The 16,894-nt window shown below is 46.8% G+C and overlaps 1 protein-coding gene across 1 annotated transcript in view; it reads left to right on the forward strand.

Moving 5' to 3' along the window:
• Positions 1-16,339, forward strand: part of Fam227a (family with sequence similarity 227 member A) — a 53,829-nt gene extending 37,490 nt beyond the window's left edge. The window contains exons 13-18 of the mRNA XM_026782435.1: positions 1,930-2,024; positions 4,099-4,256; positions 6,634-6,786; positions 8,824-8,964; positions 12,120-12,245; positions 15,902-16,339. Coding sequence (XP_026638236.1) covers positions 1,930-2,024; positions 4,099-4,256; positions 6,634-6,786; positions 8,824-8,964; positions 12,120-12,245; positions 15,902-15,974 — 746 coding nt within the window. The 3' untranslated portion in view covers positions 15,975-16,339. The remainder of the gene's footprint in view (positions 1-1,929; positions 2,025-4,098; positions 4,257-6,633; positions 6,787-8,823; positions 8,965-12,119; positions 12,246-15,901) is intronic.
• The last annotated feature ends 555 nt before the right edge of the window (positions 16,340-16,894 follow it).

The raw sequence follows: 16,894 nt of genomic DNA on the forward strand, positions 1-16,894 counted from the left end.
CTTAATCAAGGGCAGAAATATACATATATGGTATAACAAAATTTACCTTAAATTTGTATCAATTAAATCAAGAGCTATACCAAAGCAAATTATTCATCTCTATAGCATGTCCCCCTTTAAATATAAAGAAAGATTTATAAACAATATTTGGGACTATGGGTGTAGTTTCTTTTTTCTCCCAGCATTCAGTCTAGCTTTCTCTGCCTACTTAAGTTCTGCCTTGCTATAGGTCCAAAGCAGTTTCTTTATTCATTAATGATAATCACAGCACATAGAGTGGACCCCCACATCAGATGTGTGCTATCACCACCCAACTTATTTTCTTTCTTCTTTCTTTGTTTCTTTGTTTCTTTGTTTCTTTCCTTCCTTTTATTAAGATTTTATTTATTAATTTATGCATGTGCATGTTTTGCCTATATGTATGCATGTGCACCATGGTACTCAGGGAGGCCAGAAAAGTATTGGACCCCCTGGAATTAGAATTACAGACAGCTGTGAGCAGCCATGTGGGTGCTCGGAACCAAACCCAGGTCCTCTGCAAGGGCAGTAAGTACTCATAACTGCTGAGTCATCTCTACAGCCCTGGGTTTATTTTTATATTTATTCAACATTATGTGTATATATGTACATTTTTGTAAGTGTGTGCCACGGGTTTTGGATACCCTTGAAGGCCAAAACAGGGCACCAGATCCCCTGGAGCTGAGTTAAAGGCCACCATTGTGAGCTTCCCGATGTAGATGCTGGGAACTGAACTCCCGTCCTTCGGAAGAGCAACATGTGTTATTAACCTATGAACCATTTCTCCAGCCTAAGACATTTTTCTTCCTTCCTGCTGCTGGGGGCTGAACCCATGGTCTTGTGCATGTTGGTCAAGCTCTCTACCACTGAGCTACGTCCCCACCCTAGACTAATGCTACTTTTTCTCTTGATGTAAACGGAACCTGCACTTTTGTTTACCGGCTGCCCAGACCTGAATAATCACACAGAAACTATATTATTTACAGCACTGCTTGGCCAACCACTCGAGCATATTTCTAACTAGCTCTTACATCTTAAATCAACCCATTTCCATTATTTTATATTTTATCACAAGGCTCATGGTTTGTTACCACACATCTTGCTTCTTGGGCAGTTGAGCATCGTTTACCTTACTCTGCCTTCTTTTTCCCTGCATTCAGTTTAGTTTTCCCAACCTAGCTATATTCTGCCCTGCTGTAGGCCAAAGCAGCTTCTTTATTAACCAATGGTAATAAAACATATTCATAGCATTCAGAGGGGAATCCCACATCATCTTGGTGTGTTGGTGACTTGGCTCCACTGTTCTCTGCCTCCCAGTGCTACCATTGAGAGCTCTGCAGCCTTTCCAGTGGTCTGTTTTCAGTGACCTGATGTCTTCAAGCAATTCTCTGCTAACCTCCTACAGGAATGCAGAGTTTTGTGCAGAAGCTGGGTTTTTTATTTTTATTTTTTGTATTGTAGACCCAATGCTCATTCTGTTCTTGCATGGCATTTAAAAAACTTTGGGACTGTCCTTATTCTGTGACCACACTGTTTTTATAGATACTTTATCATGGCGTCTGGATTAGTGTGGCTCTTGTTATTTACACATCATGCCCTTTTTTTCCTCAGTAAACTAGGAGATCCTTGAAGGTAATCCATTTCTAGTACCCAGCATGAACCTGGTTTGGAGTGGATGTTCAGTGATTATCTGTGGACAGAGAGATGGGCCAACATGGCCTATGGCTATTTGTATGGCTGTAGAGCAAATGGAGTCATCTGGGTCCCCTGCAATTCCAGAGGACTGACGCCTTGCACCAATCCCACCATGCAAGGGCACTTCCGCTCTAGCGGGAAACTGAGACCCACCCCAGATGCCCTTTTCCCTGGGTAAATACTCACAATCACTTTTTTGCTGTATCACATTGACAGATCAGCCAACATCAACCCTGTTCTCCCGGAAAGCCACGCAGCAAGTCAAGAGGATATCGGAAGCCAGAGCATGGATGAGTTTGTATCTGAAAAAGGTGAGCATATGATTGGAAATTTAAGGTCTATTTTATTGTTTTTAATTTGTGTGTGTGTGTGTGTGTGTGTGTGTGTGCGTGTGTGTGTGTACATATAGTGTGCATGTGAGTATGTATGTATGTGAGTGTGGGTGTCCTCAGAGGCCAGAAGAGGGTGTCTGAGCCCCTGGAGCTGGAGTTACAGGCTCTTATGAGTCACCTGACATGGTCACTGGGAACCAAACTCGTATCCTCAGGAAGAGCAGCAGACATCCTTAACTGCTGAGCATTTCCAGGTTAGAGCAGAGGTGAGTTAAAGGAGCCACGGATGGCCAAAGCATCTTCATCTTACTCTGATGGCACGTAAGAGGAGGGGCATTTCTGATTACAGACCAGATGTTGCCTGCAGATCTCCTAAGGATGATTACTGGGTCAAGAAGACACCCATTGTCAGAGTGTTTTGTCTGTATTTAAATTCCCTGTTGGAGCCAGGTATGGTAGCTCACACCTGTAATCCCAGCATTTAGGAGGCTGACTTGGGAGGATTGCTAAGCATTCTAGCCAGCCTGAGCTATGTAATAAGTTCTAGGCTATCCCGAGCTAGAGTCAGACCTTGTTCTCTGAAGGCATAAATAATATTTTTTTCTACTTTAACTCAGACCCCCCATGCATAACAGGAAGAGAGCTGTGAGCTTGCTTCTGCTTCTTTCTCTCTGTTATAGAAATAAATACACCTTTTCAGTGGGTTCAGATCTCACCAGCCTATGCAAGCTTACCACCAGGCACAGCTGTTATACAGAGAAACCCTGTTTTGGAATACAAAACAACAACAAAAAAAAAAAAGGAAGGAAAGAAAGAAAGAAAAAAAGAAGGACGGAAAAAAGAAAAAAGAAACACAACATTTCCAGACCAGGGTGTTGAGGTGGAGCACTTGCCTGCTGTGAGAAGGGCTGGGTTGCCAAAAGAAGGCAAAAGTTGGTAGCATCTGCTGCCACCCAGCTCCACTATCACCTGTCTTCTTCTTGTTGTTTGTTTGTTTGTTTGTTTGTTTTTGTTTTTTGAGACAGGGTCTCTCTGCACAGCCCTGGCTGTACTGAAACTCACTTTGTAGACCAGGTTGGCCTTGAACTCAGAGATCCACCTGCCTCTTGCTGGGATTAAAGGTGTGTGCCACCACTTCCTGGCTTCCCCCACCCCTCAATTAATACAAGGTCTCATTGTCTCCCAAGCTGGCTTTGAACTGCTTATCCGCCTGCCTTAACCTGCCAACTGCTGACATGTGCACCACTCCGCTAAGCTCCTTTTTGTGACAGCCTGCTTATTAATTACAATGATAATCTTTGCCATTGGTGAAAAATTCAGTCTTTAAAGTTTTTGTTAAATTGTGTGTGTGTGTGTGTGTGTGTGTGTGTGTTGCCTCACATGTACAAGTGACCATGGAGGAAAAACTTACAGAAATGGAATTACTAGAACAAAACACATACATTAGATTCACAAGAAAAGCATACAGTTGAAATTCACTTGCCCCTAAGCCTGTGTTGCACATTGTCCAGTTATTTCTGACAAGGGACACGGCTCTTTGTTATTTCAGTAGACCACACGCAGAACCTTTCCTTTGTGTTGGCCTTCTCTGAGGAGGCGTCTTAAGCTGGAGTTGCTGGGCCAGAGGCATGGATGCTGGAAACATGGCATGTCCGTTGCCGTTCCTACTGCTGTGATAAGATGCCCGGAGAAGAACAAGCTAAGGGAGAAAGGCTTTGTTTGGACTCGTGGTACAGACCATGGAGGTGGGGAGGGGACAGCAGCAGGGACCTGAAGCACGTGGCCACATTGTGTTCATACTCAGGAAGCAGAGCGCCATGGATGCTAGTTCTGAGCTCATGTTCTCCAAGCCAGACAGGAATAGCCCCACCCACAGGGAAGATGGATCTTCCAATTTGATCAGTCAAGATACTCCCTCACAGATATGCCCAGAAGCTAAATAATCCCTCATTTTTATGTCTGGAGACTTGTTCCTTGAGTGACTCTAATTCCTGTTAAGTTGATGACACTCTGCATCACACATGACAATATCCTTTCCTTCCTTTTCCCCCAGTCCCACCATGCCTGCAAAAGCCCCAAGCTGACTTCAAACCAATTCAACCTTTATGGGAAGAGCCCACTAATCGTGTACTTCTTCCTCAACTACTCCAAGCTGCAGCTGAATGGCCAGGATGTGCTGGTCAGCAGGAGAGAAAAGACCAATGTCGTCCCATATCCTTTTCACCAGACTCCTGCCACCTCTTTGCAGAAGCGGGGCTTGAGGGGAAGCATCCAGGCTTTCGTGCGTAACCTGGCACACAGTGTGTACTTGTTAGGAGCAGCCATGGTATGTGCTTCAGGGGTAGAGTCTTGCTTGTATGCTAAGGTGAGCCTCAAGTCTAGACCTTGGGTGCTGGCCAGTAGACCCTAAACATGTCAAATTGCCCCATGCACAGAGCCACGCTTTTTCATCTTTCAGCATAAACTTAGGTACCATAGCTAGATGCTCACTGGTCCAAGAGTGTATGGACCATCAGTTTTGGCATCCATGTGAGAGTTTCATCTAACCTCCTCCTTCCCCGCTCCATTTGGAGCTGGTAAAAAGCTCAGCTCATGGGAAACAGGTGCAGCATGTGTTGGTATTCTGAGCCCTAACAACATTCCTTGGGGCTAGAGCATGAGTTCTACTGGGAATCAGTTTGCTCTGTTTGTTCAAATAGCTCCAGACTGTGGAACTAATGCTACACTAGCCGGCCAAGTGACCTTGGAAACATCCCGGTTTCTCTGTGGGCATCACTTTTTTCATCTGTAAAATCAGAATAAGGGTTTCCACCTCAGGCGTGCTGTTTGTTTTCTAAGACAAAGTCTGTCTGTGTAGTCCTGGCTGGCCTGGAACTTACTGTGTATGTAGATCAGGCTGGTCTTAAACTCACAGAGATCTGCTTGCCTCTGCCTCCTGAGTGCTGGGATTTAAGACTTGTGCCGCCTCACCCAGCTTCAGGGGCACTTTTGCAAATTGATTCCCAGAGCAGTAGAAGTAGAGGGTGCTCAGCACAGGGCTGGTACTCCAGGCTCATGGGCAGGAGCGTAGAAGGCCTTTTCCTCTTCTGCCTGTAGATCATGACACAGATTTCTGAAGGATGGTGACAGCTGTCACTAGATAACACAATCCAAACTGTCCCAGCATCACCCTGTCCTTTAGGTCACTGTGGCTCCCGAGGGAGCAGCTGGCTGGCTAGTCACCCTCCAAGCTCTCTAAGTGAAGACGTCCCACCGAGCTAGCGGTGTTGTGACTGGGTGGTGTGTAGCTGGCACTAAATGGCACTAAATGCCATTGTCACCATCCTCTAAAAGAAGGGTTATCTTTTTGAGAGGTTCTTAAGTTAGGGTCTGACCATATAGCTGAGGCTGGCCTCAAACTCAGGGCAATCCTCCTGCCTCAGCCTCGTGATTGCTGAGATTACAGGTGTAAATCACCAGACCTGGCTGTTATCCCCTTTCATAGATAGATAAATGGAGACACAGAGAGTGACAGCGGAGGTTCAAGGCTTGTCACAAATGCAGCTGAGGTTCTAATCAGGGGCCGGAGTGCAGCAGAGGAGAGAGGTGTGGTTTGATTCGGTGTAACCTGCAGCTCTGGCTGGCCTGGAACTCCCTGTGTCCTCAAACTTGATCCTCCTAACTCTATTTTCCGAGTGCTAGGGTTACCGGTGTGCCTCACCACACCTGACTGAAAGAGGGGCCTCTTCAGCATTAAACTTGAAATGGACGATGAAACTGAGTGTGACGGTATGTACCTGTACTGCCAGCACTCAAGGGAGGGGCAGGAGGCTAGTTATTAACTTGAGACATAGCTGCATCCTGTTTGAAAAAACCGAAATCCAGCTGGGCTTGATGTGCACACCTTTACTCCTAGCACTCAGGAGGCAAAGGTGGGTGGATGTCTGTGAGCTCAAGGCCAGCCTGGTCTACATAGTAAGACTATCTTAAAAAAAAAAAAAACCCAAATGCCAAGCCAGAAAACGAGATGAGTCATCAGGCAGGCCTCCAAGGAGGGATATTGGAGTCCCCTCCCCTTTACCGTTTGATGGCAGACTCCAAGTCCAGACTATTCAGCTGGGCTCGGAACTAAACTGGTGGCCTGCAGCTACAAAGAACCGGTGATGCTGGGGAACCCTCTGGAAACAGAGCTGCACTGCCCAGCAGTGGATGCTGCCATCCTCCTTCTTCAGACATCTCCTTACTTTCTGCCTCCCTACCATGGACAGGGCCAAAGGGGGCCTTATGACAAGGTGGACACTGCCTGACCACAGACAGAACAGCTCTCTTCATTCCCAGGCTAGCCCTAGCCAACCTCAGGTCACTCCCTCCACACCCCAGAGCACCCAACACTGTCCTTTGTGCAGTCTACGCTGTCCCTCCCCGCTCCATCTGCAGGCAGCTGCATGAGACACTCAGCTCTTGTTTTCTGGTTTGGCGTTTGGGTTTGGGTTTTTTGTTTGTTTGTTTGTTTGTTTGTTTGTTTTTTCTTTTAAGCATGGGTCTCAGCCACTAACAGTGTGTGTGGGGGGGGCAATACAGTGGGCCTTTCCTTGACAGCAGAATCCACTGACTCTGCCATGACCTATGCTGACATCATCTTACTGGTCATGAAGAACATGGAGACTCGAAAGAGAAAGCTCAAGCGGCTCTATCAGCTGCACGAGAATGAGTGGACCTATTTTAACAACTACCTGACGGAGCTGCAGGAGAACTTCGAGAGGTAGGAGGGTGTGGAGGGTGTGGAGTGTGTGGAGTGTGTGTGCGTGGACACCCGTCCACTGCGGCGGCCAGCAGGGTTTAGCTGCAGTGCGGTGGGGCTGCTAGCTTGCTCTCTGCCTTCACTGAATACAGTCAGCCTTCCTGTGCTCAGCCGGATAAGAAACGGCTCATTGACAGAGCCTAGCTCCCTTCTTTAGAATGTGTGTGTATGTGTGTGTTTCCCCACTGTGTGTGGTGGTGGCTGTCAGTTGTAAGTCTAGCATTCAGGAAGGCTGAGGCAAAATTACCTCAAGTTCTGGATTACAGAGTAGGAGCCTATCTACACACACACACACACACACACACACACACACACACACACACACACACGAAGAAAAAGCTCTTTAGTTAAAAGCTGACGTCACAGTGTATGCCTGTAATCCCAGCACTCGGAAAACTGAGAGGCAGAAGCCTCCTAACTTGGAGCCTAACTGGGCTCCGGATAGACCTGGCCTGGGATGTGCATACGGCTAGGAGAGGGCGTCTCTCATGCTGTGTTCCCTTTGCTAAGCCTATGGCAGCAAGCCCAGAAATCCACCTGGTTTTGATCTCCAACTTATGAGTCCCTGGCACTCATTGATTGCCCAGCGAGTGCTTTTAACCTCTGATCCATCTCTCCAACCCTCTTGCCACCTAACTTCTGACACAGGGTCTGCCACTGAATCTGAGCGAGCTCCAGGGACCCTCCTGTCTCTGACTCTCCAGCACTGGGAATGCAGGCACATCTCACATGGCTTTTACACTTATGCTGGAGATATGTTCATATCTTAAGGCTCTCACAGCTAGCACTTTACCACACAGGGTATGTCCCTAGACCCCTGAATATCTAAATAGCAAAATGGCGTTCTGCTTTGTTTTTTAAATGACGGCCAGAGCTGGAATGAAAGTGGCCATGTGGAAAATGACTTGTAGGCAGGCTAGGATGCTTTAGGGACATTACTACTTGTTTCTCTAATAGAACACAGGTCCAGAGCATTGGCTCTGATGTTGAGAAGACTCTGTCTTATTATCCATGTCAATTTATTTTATGTGTGTGTCTTGCATTTCTGCGTGTATGTGTACCACCTTAATGCCTGGTACCTACATAGAAATCAAAAGAGGTTGTTGAATCTCCTGGAATTGGAATACTGATGGTTGTGAGCTGCCTGCCATATGGGTGTTGAGTATTGGGTGTGGGTCTTCTCTAAGAGTAAGTTGTGCTCTTAACTGCTGAGCCATCGATACAGCCCCTTGTGACAACATCTTAACTCACATAAACATATACGAATGGCTCTTTTGTTAACTTTGAATGCTCATAATGTGATCTTCGTCAAGTAATTGTCCATTTGCATTTCGGAAGTCAGCTGAGGGTTACCCAGTTCAGCAAAGCCATTATATGCCCTGTGAACACACTCTACCGAAAGCTTCCAGTAGCAGCAGCTGCCAACACTTTCCGAGCATTTCCTGTGTACCTGGCACTGTTGAACATTTGACCTACACCAGCTCACACCTCACCACAAATCTAGTGAGCTCTGTGAACACAGTAGCATGGCGAAGTAATTTCCCCAGGGTCACACAGCAGGCAGCAGAGGCCCAGTGGATCCAGCTTCCTTCTGAAACTATGCATAGGCAAAGCTTCTTTTAAGATAGTGGAGCCCTTATTTCTTCTGTGGTTTCACTTTATATTCATCATAAAACCCAAGTGGTCTGTATGTGGGATGTGGTGACCCCTGTGTGGTTAGCTGTTTCCTGGCAGACTAATATAGGTGTTTATCTGACAAGATCGCATTGCAACCAGGCGGTGGTGGCGCACACCTTTAATCCTAGCACCAGGAGGCAGAAGCAGGGTGATCACTGTGAGTTTGAGACCAGCCTGGGCTACAGAATGAGTTCCAGGACAGCCAAAGCTACACAGAGAAACCCTGTCTCAGGAAAGTGAGAGAAGAAAGAAGGAAAGAAAAAGAAAAGACGACACTGACTAATTCTTTTCAATATATGTCTTTTGTAATCTTATCCCCAGGGAGGTGAATATTATTGATCAAAAAGCAGCAGAAAGAAAAAGGGCCAACCATGCCTTTCTCTCGCCCTCCTTACTGCTTGATGACTTGCTTGACAAGAAATCCAAAGGAACCCCCCACCGAGAAACGACGTTTCTCTCAAGGTTTGTTCAAACAGAAGCCTTAGAAAATGTCCAGTGTGAATGATGGGAGAATTCTCACCAGGTGGGGCAGGTGTGCAGGTGCCTGTCTGGGTCCAATGATGGGAGAATTCTCACCAGGTGGGACAGGTGTGCAGGTGCCTGTCTGGGTCCAAAGGGCACCTGCTGAGCTTTCCCTAGTCTCGTGTCTCAGAATAGAGAACTGGCCCAGGGGTGGATAGATTGTAATAGAGATGGTTTATTAAGGAAGGAAAAGGGCTAATTCTGAGGGTAGAGGTGGACTAGAGAGTCAGGAGCCTCAGATGTCACTTGGGGTCACTCACGCACAGCCACCTTCCTGGGGCTCTTCTCCCACGAGCTCTGTTTTGTCGCTGGTAGCCACGATCGGGAGGGTTTTCCAGTCTTTCTGCCAGCTGGCATCTCTCGCCTGCTCATCTACCTGCTTACCACCTCTCCTCCTCATTCATTACAACACCTTTCTCCATCCCCACCTTCCTGCCACAGCTTTTTCTTGAGACCTGTGCTCCCAGAAGTTTTATGGGGACGTTAAGGGATTTAAAAGAAATTAATTCGGTGCTGGTGAGATGGCTCAGAGGATAAGAGCACTGACTTCTCTTCCAGAGGTCCTGAGTTCAATTCCCAGCAACCACATGGTGGCTCATAACCATCTGTAATGAGATCTGGTGCCCTCTTCTGGCCCACAGGGATACATGAAGGGAGACTATTGTATGTATAACAAATAAGTAAATCTTTAAAAAAAAAAAAAGAAATTAATTCTATGTGTATGTGACTGCATGCAGACATAGGTATCCCATTCATGCAGGAGCCCAAAATGTCAGAAGAAGATAGCAGAGACCCTAGAACGAGAGTTAGAGACAGTTGTGAGTGCTGGGAACTGAACCCAGGTCCTCTGGAAGAGCAGCCAGTGACCTTAACTGCTTGCCCGTCCTCCAGCCCCAGGGGTCAGTCATTTCACAGCTTTTGTGTGTCTGTTGGTTGGAGAGGAACCTCTGGAAGCCTACAGTAGGAGGGGGCTGCCATCCCTGCGACATAAAAGGTTTTGTTTGAATATATCCTGAAAGACATAAATTTTACAAAATGAAAGCTACAAGGTCTAAATAATAGTAACATGGTCACACTCACCCACGGCCTCATCAAGGGTGAGAGCCAAGAAAGCTGTGTACATGCTCACCCCTGAGAGCCACTCGTGTATAACGTGTTCCCTGAAATGTGACCCCTGCACTGTTAAAAAAAAAATGTGCACGCCTTTAATCCCAGCACTCAGAGGCAGGCAGGTCTGTGTGAGTTTGAGGCCAGCAGGGCTACAGAGTAAGTTCCCGGACAGCCAGGGCTACATAGTGAGACCCTGTCTCAAAAAACAAAAACAAAAACAAAAAAACCCAAAAAACAAAAAACAAAAAACCAACAAACACAAACAGAAAACCACATACTGATGGTTATTTATTGAGAATGTGATAAAATACAAAATAATAATTGTAAGGGGGAATCCAGTGATGGAAGAGATTAAGAAGGCAGTATGAGACAGCATCCTCATCCTCTGGTGGATGCAATATTTCCACCCCTCGCTGGGATTGTGCAGACATCCTCCACACACCCTACGCTTTTCTTCTGACCTGAAGCTGCTTCCATCTCCCTGAGGCGTCTTTCTCCGGCTTCTTTGCTGGTTTTACTCTTTGATCTTTGTTGTCTCTGTATTCCTGGTGACTTGGGCTACCTTCATAGTTCAGGGGGAAGCTCCAAAAAGCCCACAGGAGCCAACCCTGATGGCTGGGGCTCCTCCCTTCATGTGACAGGGAAGCAAGCCACCTTTTCTCAGGACCATTCTGTGCTGGGGAGGGAAGAGCCTTTCTCTGTGGGCTGATGCCTGGCCGACTGCTTTCTGGAAACGCTGTGGAGCAGGTGCCCTGCATTTAAATAACCCCTCGATTCCCTTTGTCTTCTTATTTTTCTGTATGGTCTTATATCACCAACCTCTTTATCTTAGTTTCTCTAGGAAATAAAAACCTTTCATTCTTGTGACAGTTCAAATCGTTATATAAATTAGGATTGCAGCCAGATGTGCATCACAGAAAAAATAGAAAAGTCACAGTGTAGACGTTAAATCCTGGAAGTGGACAGTCTAGGCCTGGTGGGGGTTTCAGGGCCTTTGGGAAACCAGAACCCAGCCTGTCCCTTAGGGTTCCTCAGGGTCTCACGTGGCTGCTGAAGTTGCAGGCATTCAGTCTGCGTTCCAGGCCAGCAACTCAAGAAGGTTGACCTTACTTATTCTTAGCTTTCTTCCCAGAAGTCCCAGTTGCTGTCCCTGTTTTCTCATTGGTAGCCTAAGAATATAGCATTTTCCCCCTTACCACTTTAGTGCCCTTTTGAAATTTGGTGATTTTGGTGATTTGAATGACTCCTGTAATTTTAGCAGTGAGCATCAGTGACCACCATGTAGTTTTGAAACTTTTCCCTCATCTGGTGAAGCTCTGGCGGGCTCCTTTCCAATAGAGCCCCATTCCTTCCTGTGTTCTAGAAGGACCTTCCCTGGAAATACCGTGATATTATCATTTTATTTCAGGGGCCTGATAGTAGTCACATAGTACAAAGGAGCTTGGGAATTGTAATTTTAAAAATTGAGACTATTTCCATGCCCAACTGGTTCCATTGGATTTAAATTTTTCTCTAAATTGAGAAAAGGCTGTAACTTTTAAAGTTCGGGCAGTTTGGCGGTCGACTGTGGGAGTCACAGGGGAGCATTGCTAACAGCTCTGGCTTCTCAAGCATCAGAACTGCACCTCAGTCTAACCCCCTCAGACCTGACTATCCTGTTTCTTCACCTGACTCTAAACCCAGCGCAGGTGCCGTCTTCCCTGACTGTGTTTCCTGACAGCGCGTCTACAGCCCTGTGTTTTGTGCTTGTCCTCAAGGTCAGAATCCTATTTCCCAGAGTCTCGTTCAGTCTTGGTCCTCAAGCTGCTGCTGGAAGATTAATGAGGGGGGGTGGCCTTGTGTTGGGTCTACTTCCTTTCCCTTCGCCAGCCTTGCCAACTCGTGCAACTTCTCATGTGTTTCAAGGTGCCAGGAGAGCTGCTTCCGGAGAAACCACACTGAATTTCTGAGCTAGTTTTATTGACATCCATTTTGCTTCCACACAGGAAGAAACAGAAAGAGGTGGAAGAGAAACGGAGGGGTTTCCAGTCCCCTTTCTCATTAGTAAGTCTCGATAACTACTCCCTGGGCCTACAGAGCCCCTACAGAATCGGACCTCCTTCCAGTTCCAGGTGAGGTGGGCCAAGCGTGGGAAGACGGGACTAGGAAGTACCCACCCTCCAGCCTAGCTCTCTCAGGGTTTGCCCGAGAGACCTACCTGGCAGGGGAACTCCGTGCAGATCCACTGCATCTTTTCGGACATTTTGCTTCCCCTCGCTGTTTGAAACATTGTCATAATAGTGCTACATTGTCGGATGAAAATGGCAGCTCCATTTACCAGTGGTTTACCCTGTGCTGAACATTGAGAAAATAAGCCCAGCACAAACATGACCACATATGAAAGTTAAGCTTTCCTGAGGGTAGGAACTAGTCACGGGTTCCCAAACACAGACACAGGTTACAGCCCTCTGCTGTAGGCGCCTGTGGGAATCCAGCAGTAGGTCCCCACAGCCCCAGCTGACAAGCAGTGAAGAGTGAAGGGCAGCAAATAGATCAGCAAATTAAATGCCCACAGCACCTGGGAAGATGGAGCAGGGCTCCAGGAGCCATGCAGGAGTGATGTGACTGTCTGGCACAGGTGACAGAATTTGCTGGCAGGAGGCAGGGATGTGAAAGAGGCAGCAGCTAGGTGAGCAGAGCCAGAGGTGGAGAAAGATTCAGATCGTAGGGACCACTGCCTGGGAGGTGGGCAGAGCAAGGGGTGGAGAAAAGCTCAGGATGGAGGTGGGGCACCACATGGAAGGAGGTCGGGCAGGGTGTGGGCAGGACATCAGGGACTCTTAAGGCTGTCTCTGAACAAGCGAGGTTTTTATGAAGTCCTTTACTTTCTGTTATGGGAAGTGCTGGAAGATGGTCAGCAAAGGTATGTCACTTATTAAATTTGGCTTTCAGAAACCCAGTGGTAGGTGGGGGGGGGGGCGACTTGTAAAGGGTCCCGCAAATCCTTGTCTGAACTTGGTACCTGTATATACCTCCCAATCAGGAATCCGCAGACTTTCTCAAGCTTGGCTCAGAAAAATATTTCAGAAACTAGTCCTTGATAACATATTGCTAATTAAGAAGCCATTTACAGCCTGGCAGCGGTGGCACACTCCTTTAATCCCAGCACTCAGGAGGCAAAGGCAGGCTGATTTCTGTGAGTTCAAGGCTAGTTTGGTCTACAAGAGCTCCAAAAGCCACAGAGAAACCCTGTCTTGAAAAGCAAACAAACAACAACAACAAAAAACAAAACAAAACAAAAGAAAAAGAAAGAAAGGAAGGAAGGAAGAAAGAAAGAAAGAAAGAAAGAAAGAAAGAAAGAAAGAGAAAGGAAAGAAACTGTGTTTACAAGCAGAAAGTGGTGGCATGAGGTTATAATTGCAGCACTTAGGAGGCTGAGGCCAAGGATTTTAAAAGAACAAGTACGGGGATCTAATTAGTGAATTAGTTCTTTTTGTTGCTGTAATGAAACACACAAGACTGAGTGTTCATGACAAAAAGATTTATTTAGCTTACAGTTCTGGAGGTCTCAGAAAAAATGTGTGTATTTATATTCCATGTGCTGTGAAATACAAACCAAAAAAAAAATCAGAATTTTCAAAGGATCATGCACACATGCACTGACTGAGTAAAGTCCTTGCCACACAGTCATGAGGACCTGCTCTCTAAAACCCAACCTGCACCTGTAATCCCAGTATTCCTGCAGTGAGATGGAAGCGGAAGTGGAGGCAGGCGAACCCCAGGAAGCTTGTGGGCTAGCTAACCTTGTAAATAACAGCAAAAAGATGGTCTCAAACAAGGTAGATGACAAGGACCAACACCCAAGGTCGTCCTCTGACTGATACACATGTACCGTAGTACACATGTGTCCCCCCCAAATATCATACACCCGTGCACACACACAAAAGGATGGTATGAACACCAGCATCAGCTGACTGCTGCCGAAAGACCCCGGGTAAGTGTGAACCAGGCCAACAGCTTCCCTTTTGGTTTACCGCACAGAAAAGGTCCAGGTGTGGCAACTGTCAAAAGTGTCAGAGAACCATTGCTGCCACCTCTGTGGTCCTTACCTCTTAGGTCAGGAAGTCATGGAGCATGCCTGGCTGGGAGTCCTGGCCAGGCTCGACTCAAAAGGACTCCTTTTTGCTGGGCCCTGCACCTGGGTTAAATTCTCAGAACCCAAAGGACAGCTCACAACCATCTAATTCCATTCTAATTCCAGGGAATCGAATGCCCTTTTCTGGCCTCCAAGGGCACTAGGCATGCAAGTGGTGCACATATGTACATGGCCAGCAAAACCCTCATACACATAAAATAAAAAAAAAACTAAGAAAAGGAAACTTTAATTGTTATTTTAATTGAAGTAGGGTGAAGCAAGGCAGAGTCATCTCTCTGTATCTTCAGTTTTTCAAGACAGGATTTCTACGTGTAGCCCTGACTGTCTTAGAACTTGCTCTGTAGACCAAGCTGGCCTCAGACTCAGAGATCTGCCTGCCTCTGCCTCCCAAGTGCTGGAATTAAAGATATGTGCCACCATGGCCTGTAGCAGAAGGCCGCTTGTTGGTTCCCGGCCGCTTAGCCCTGAAATAATTACACAGAAACCATATTAATTAATTCACTGCTTGGCCCATTAGCTCTAGCTTCTTATTGGCTAACTTTTATATATTAATTTAATCCATCTCCATTAATCTGTATATCACCATGTGACTGTAGCTTACCGGGTAAAGTTCCCAGCATCTGTCTCTGGCAGAGGCTCCATGGCTTCTCTCTGACTCTGCCCTTATTTCTCCCAGCATTCAGCTTAGTTTTCCCCACCTAGCTCTGTTCCCCTATAGTTCTGCTACAGGCCCAAAGCAGTTCCTTTATTTATCAATGGTAATCACAGCACCCAGAGGGAAATCCCACATCAATGGCCAGGCTTGGACACAGTCATCTTTTAAGGGCTAAATAGAGAGGCAGCGATCTCAATCACCGAGCTTTTAAAGTGCTCCCCCTCAGGACCGCCTGGTTCTATGACCCTATATGGTTCTTATCTTGATTCTCAGGCTCTTTCTCTGTAAAGTGGGAATGATAATAGTACCGATGGCCCAGGGCTGATGTGCAGAATGAATCGGCCAGCTCTTTGTAAAGCCCAGAACACAGTGCCTGACACAAGCAAAGTAGATGTGACAGAAGTGTGTCATCATCATCATCATTATGTTACTGTTTGAGATAGGGTCTCACTGAGTATTCCAGAGTGTCCCCAACTGAAGAGCCTCCTACCTCAGCCTCCCAAGTGTTGGATTACAGATGTGTGCCACTGTGCCCTGCCCTAGCAATGCTCTTGGCACTTCCTTCTCCCCGGCACATCTAACATCAGGTGCTCTGGTTCCTTCCTCTTCTTCCCCAAAGCCTGTGGGCTGATGCGGTCACTTTCATTGGTCCCTAGTAGGATTCATTCAACACTCTTGTCAACGAGCCAGGCCTCTGTTCACTTATTCCTAGGTGTTTTTGTTCTGAGAGCTAAGCCTAGCTGTCTGTTTTAATTTGCTTGTCTTGATTCTCTCCCTCTTGTGTATTACCACAGTCCCAGATTCTTCCTTGGTTGTATACATCTCCCCCTGTCCTCGTACATTCATGGCATGTATGTCCCTGTCACCTGTTGTTTGCTGGCCTTTTGACCTGCTTCCCCCACGTGCTTGATTCTAGCCTGCTGTCGTCTTGGTCATAAGAAGTTCCCGCCATTTATGTCTGTTTCATTCCTCCACAGCAAGCGCAATGCCAATATGTTCCGAATCAAGCAGGAGATGCTCTTTAGACTCTCACCGACTTCCATGGAATGAATGCCAAGGATAGGCTTGGACTGCAGAGGTGGTGCCTGCCTGTGTTATCGGACGGCAGTGAGAGCTCTGCTGCAGCCAGGGCCATGCTGAGTCTTCCTCAGTCCACGGGATAAAGAATATTAAAGTGCTCATCTACCACGAGCCAAAGTGAGGGCTGAGAGAAGGTGACTCACCTCATCCATTCAGACATTTACTGGTGCATTCTTTCATTCACTTATTAATAATAACCACACAATTCAACACATCATTAAGAAACATAGCAAGACCCTGACTCATTTGATTATTCTGATTCATCAAACAAACAGCCTGCTGAAGGCCAGGAGAGGTGGCTAGGAAGAGCAGGGGAAGGAGGATGGAAAGAATTACGCAGCACCCAGGGAAACTTATTTTTTTCGAGACAAGGTTTCTCCGTAGCTTTTGGTTCCTGTCCTGGAACTAGCTCTTGTAGACCAGGCTGGCCTCGAACTCAAAGAGATCTGCCTGCCTCTGCCTCCCGAGTGCTGGGATTAAAGGCGTGCGCCACCACCGCCCGGCACACCCAGGGAAACTTATAGGGCTATGTTCACTGTCTCAACAGTGGTGAGAGATCAACATCCGTTATTTACCTTAAAGGTGTGTATGCTCTTGTGTTAACTACACCTCAGGCTGTTGTTTACAAATGCACGTGTCAGCTGGGCACGATGGTAGATGCCTGTAATCCCAGCACCTGGGAGGTGGGACAGGAAAGATCAAGAGTTCAAAGCCAGCTTCCACCACATCTCAAATTCAAAACCAACCTGAGCCCTACTAGACAAACTCTAGTCTCAAAACAAAGAAAAAAATTATAAACATAGATATTTCCAAATTCTGTCCACTGAAATAACCTAGAAATAAAAGCTGATAGCAACCCAGGATACCCTGTCCCCTCCCCCCTCCCCCCG

This window comes from Microtus ochrogaster, chromosome 15, assembly GCF_000317375.1.
Source record: "Microtus ochrogaster isolate Prairie Vole_2 chromosome 15, MicOch1.0, whole genome shotgun sequence".
Taxonomy (NCBI): Eukaryota; Metazoa; Chordata; class Mammalia; order Rodentia; family Cricetidae; genus Microtus; species Microtus ochrogaster.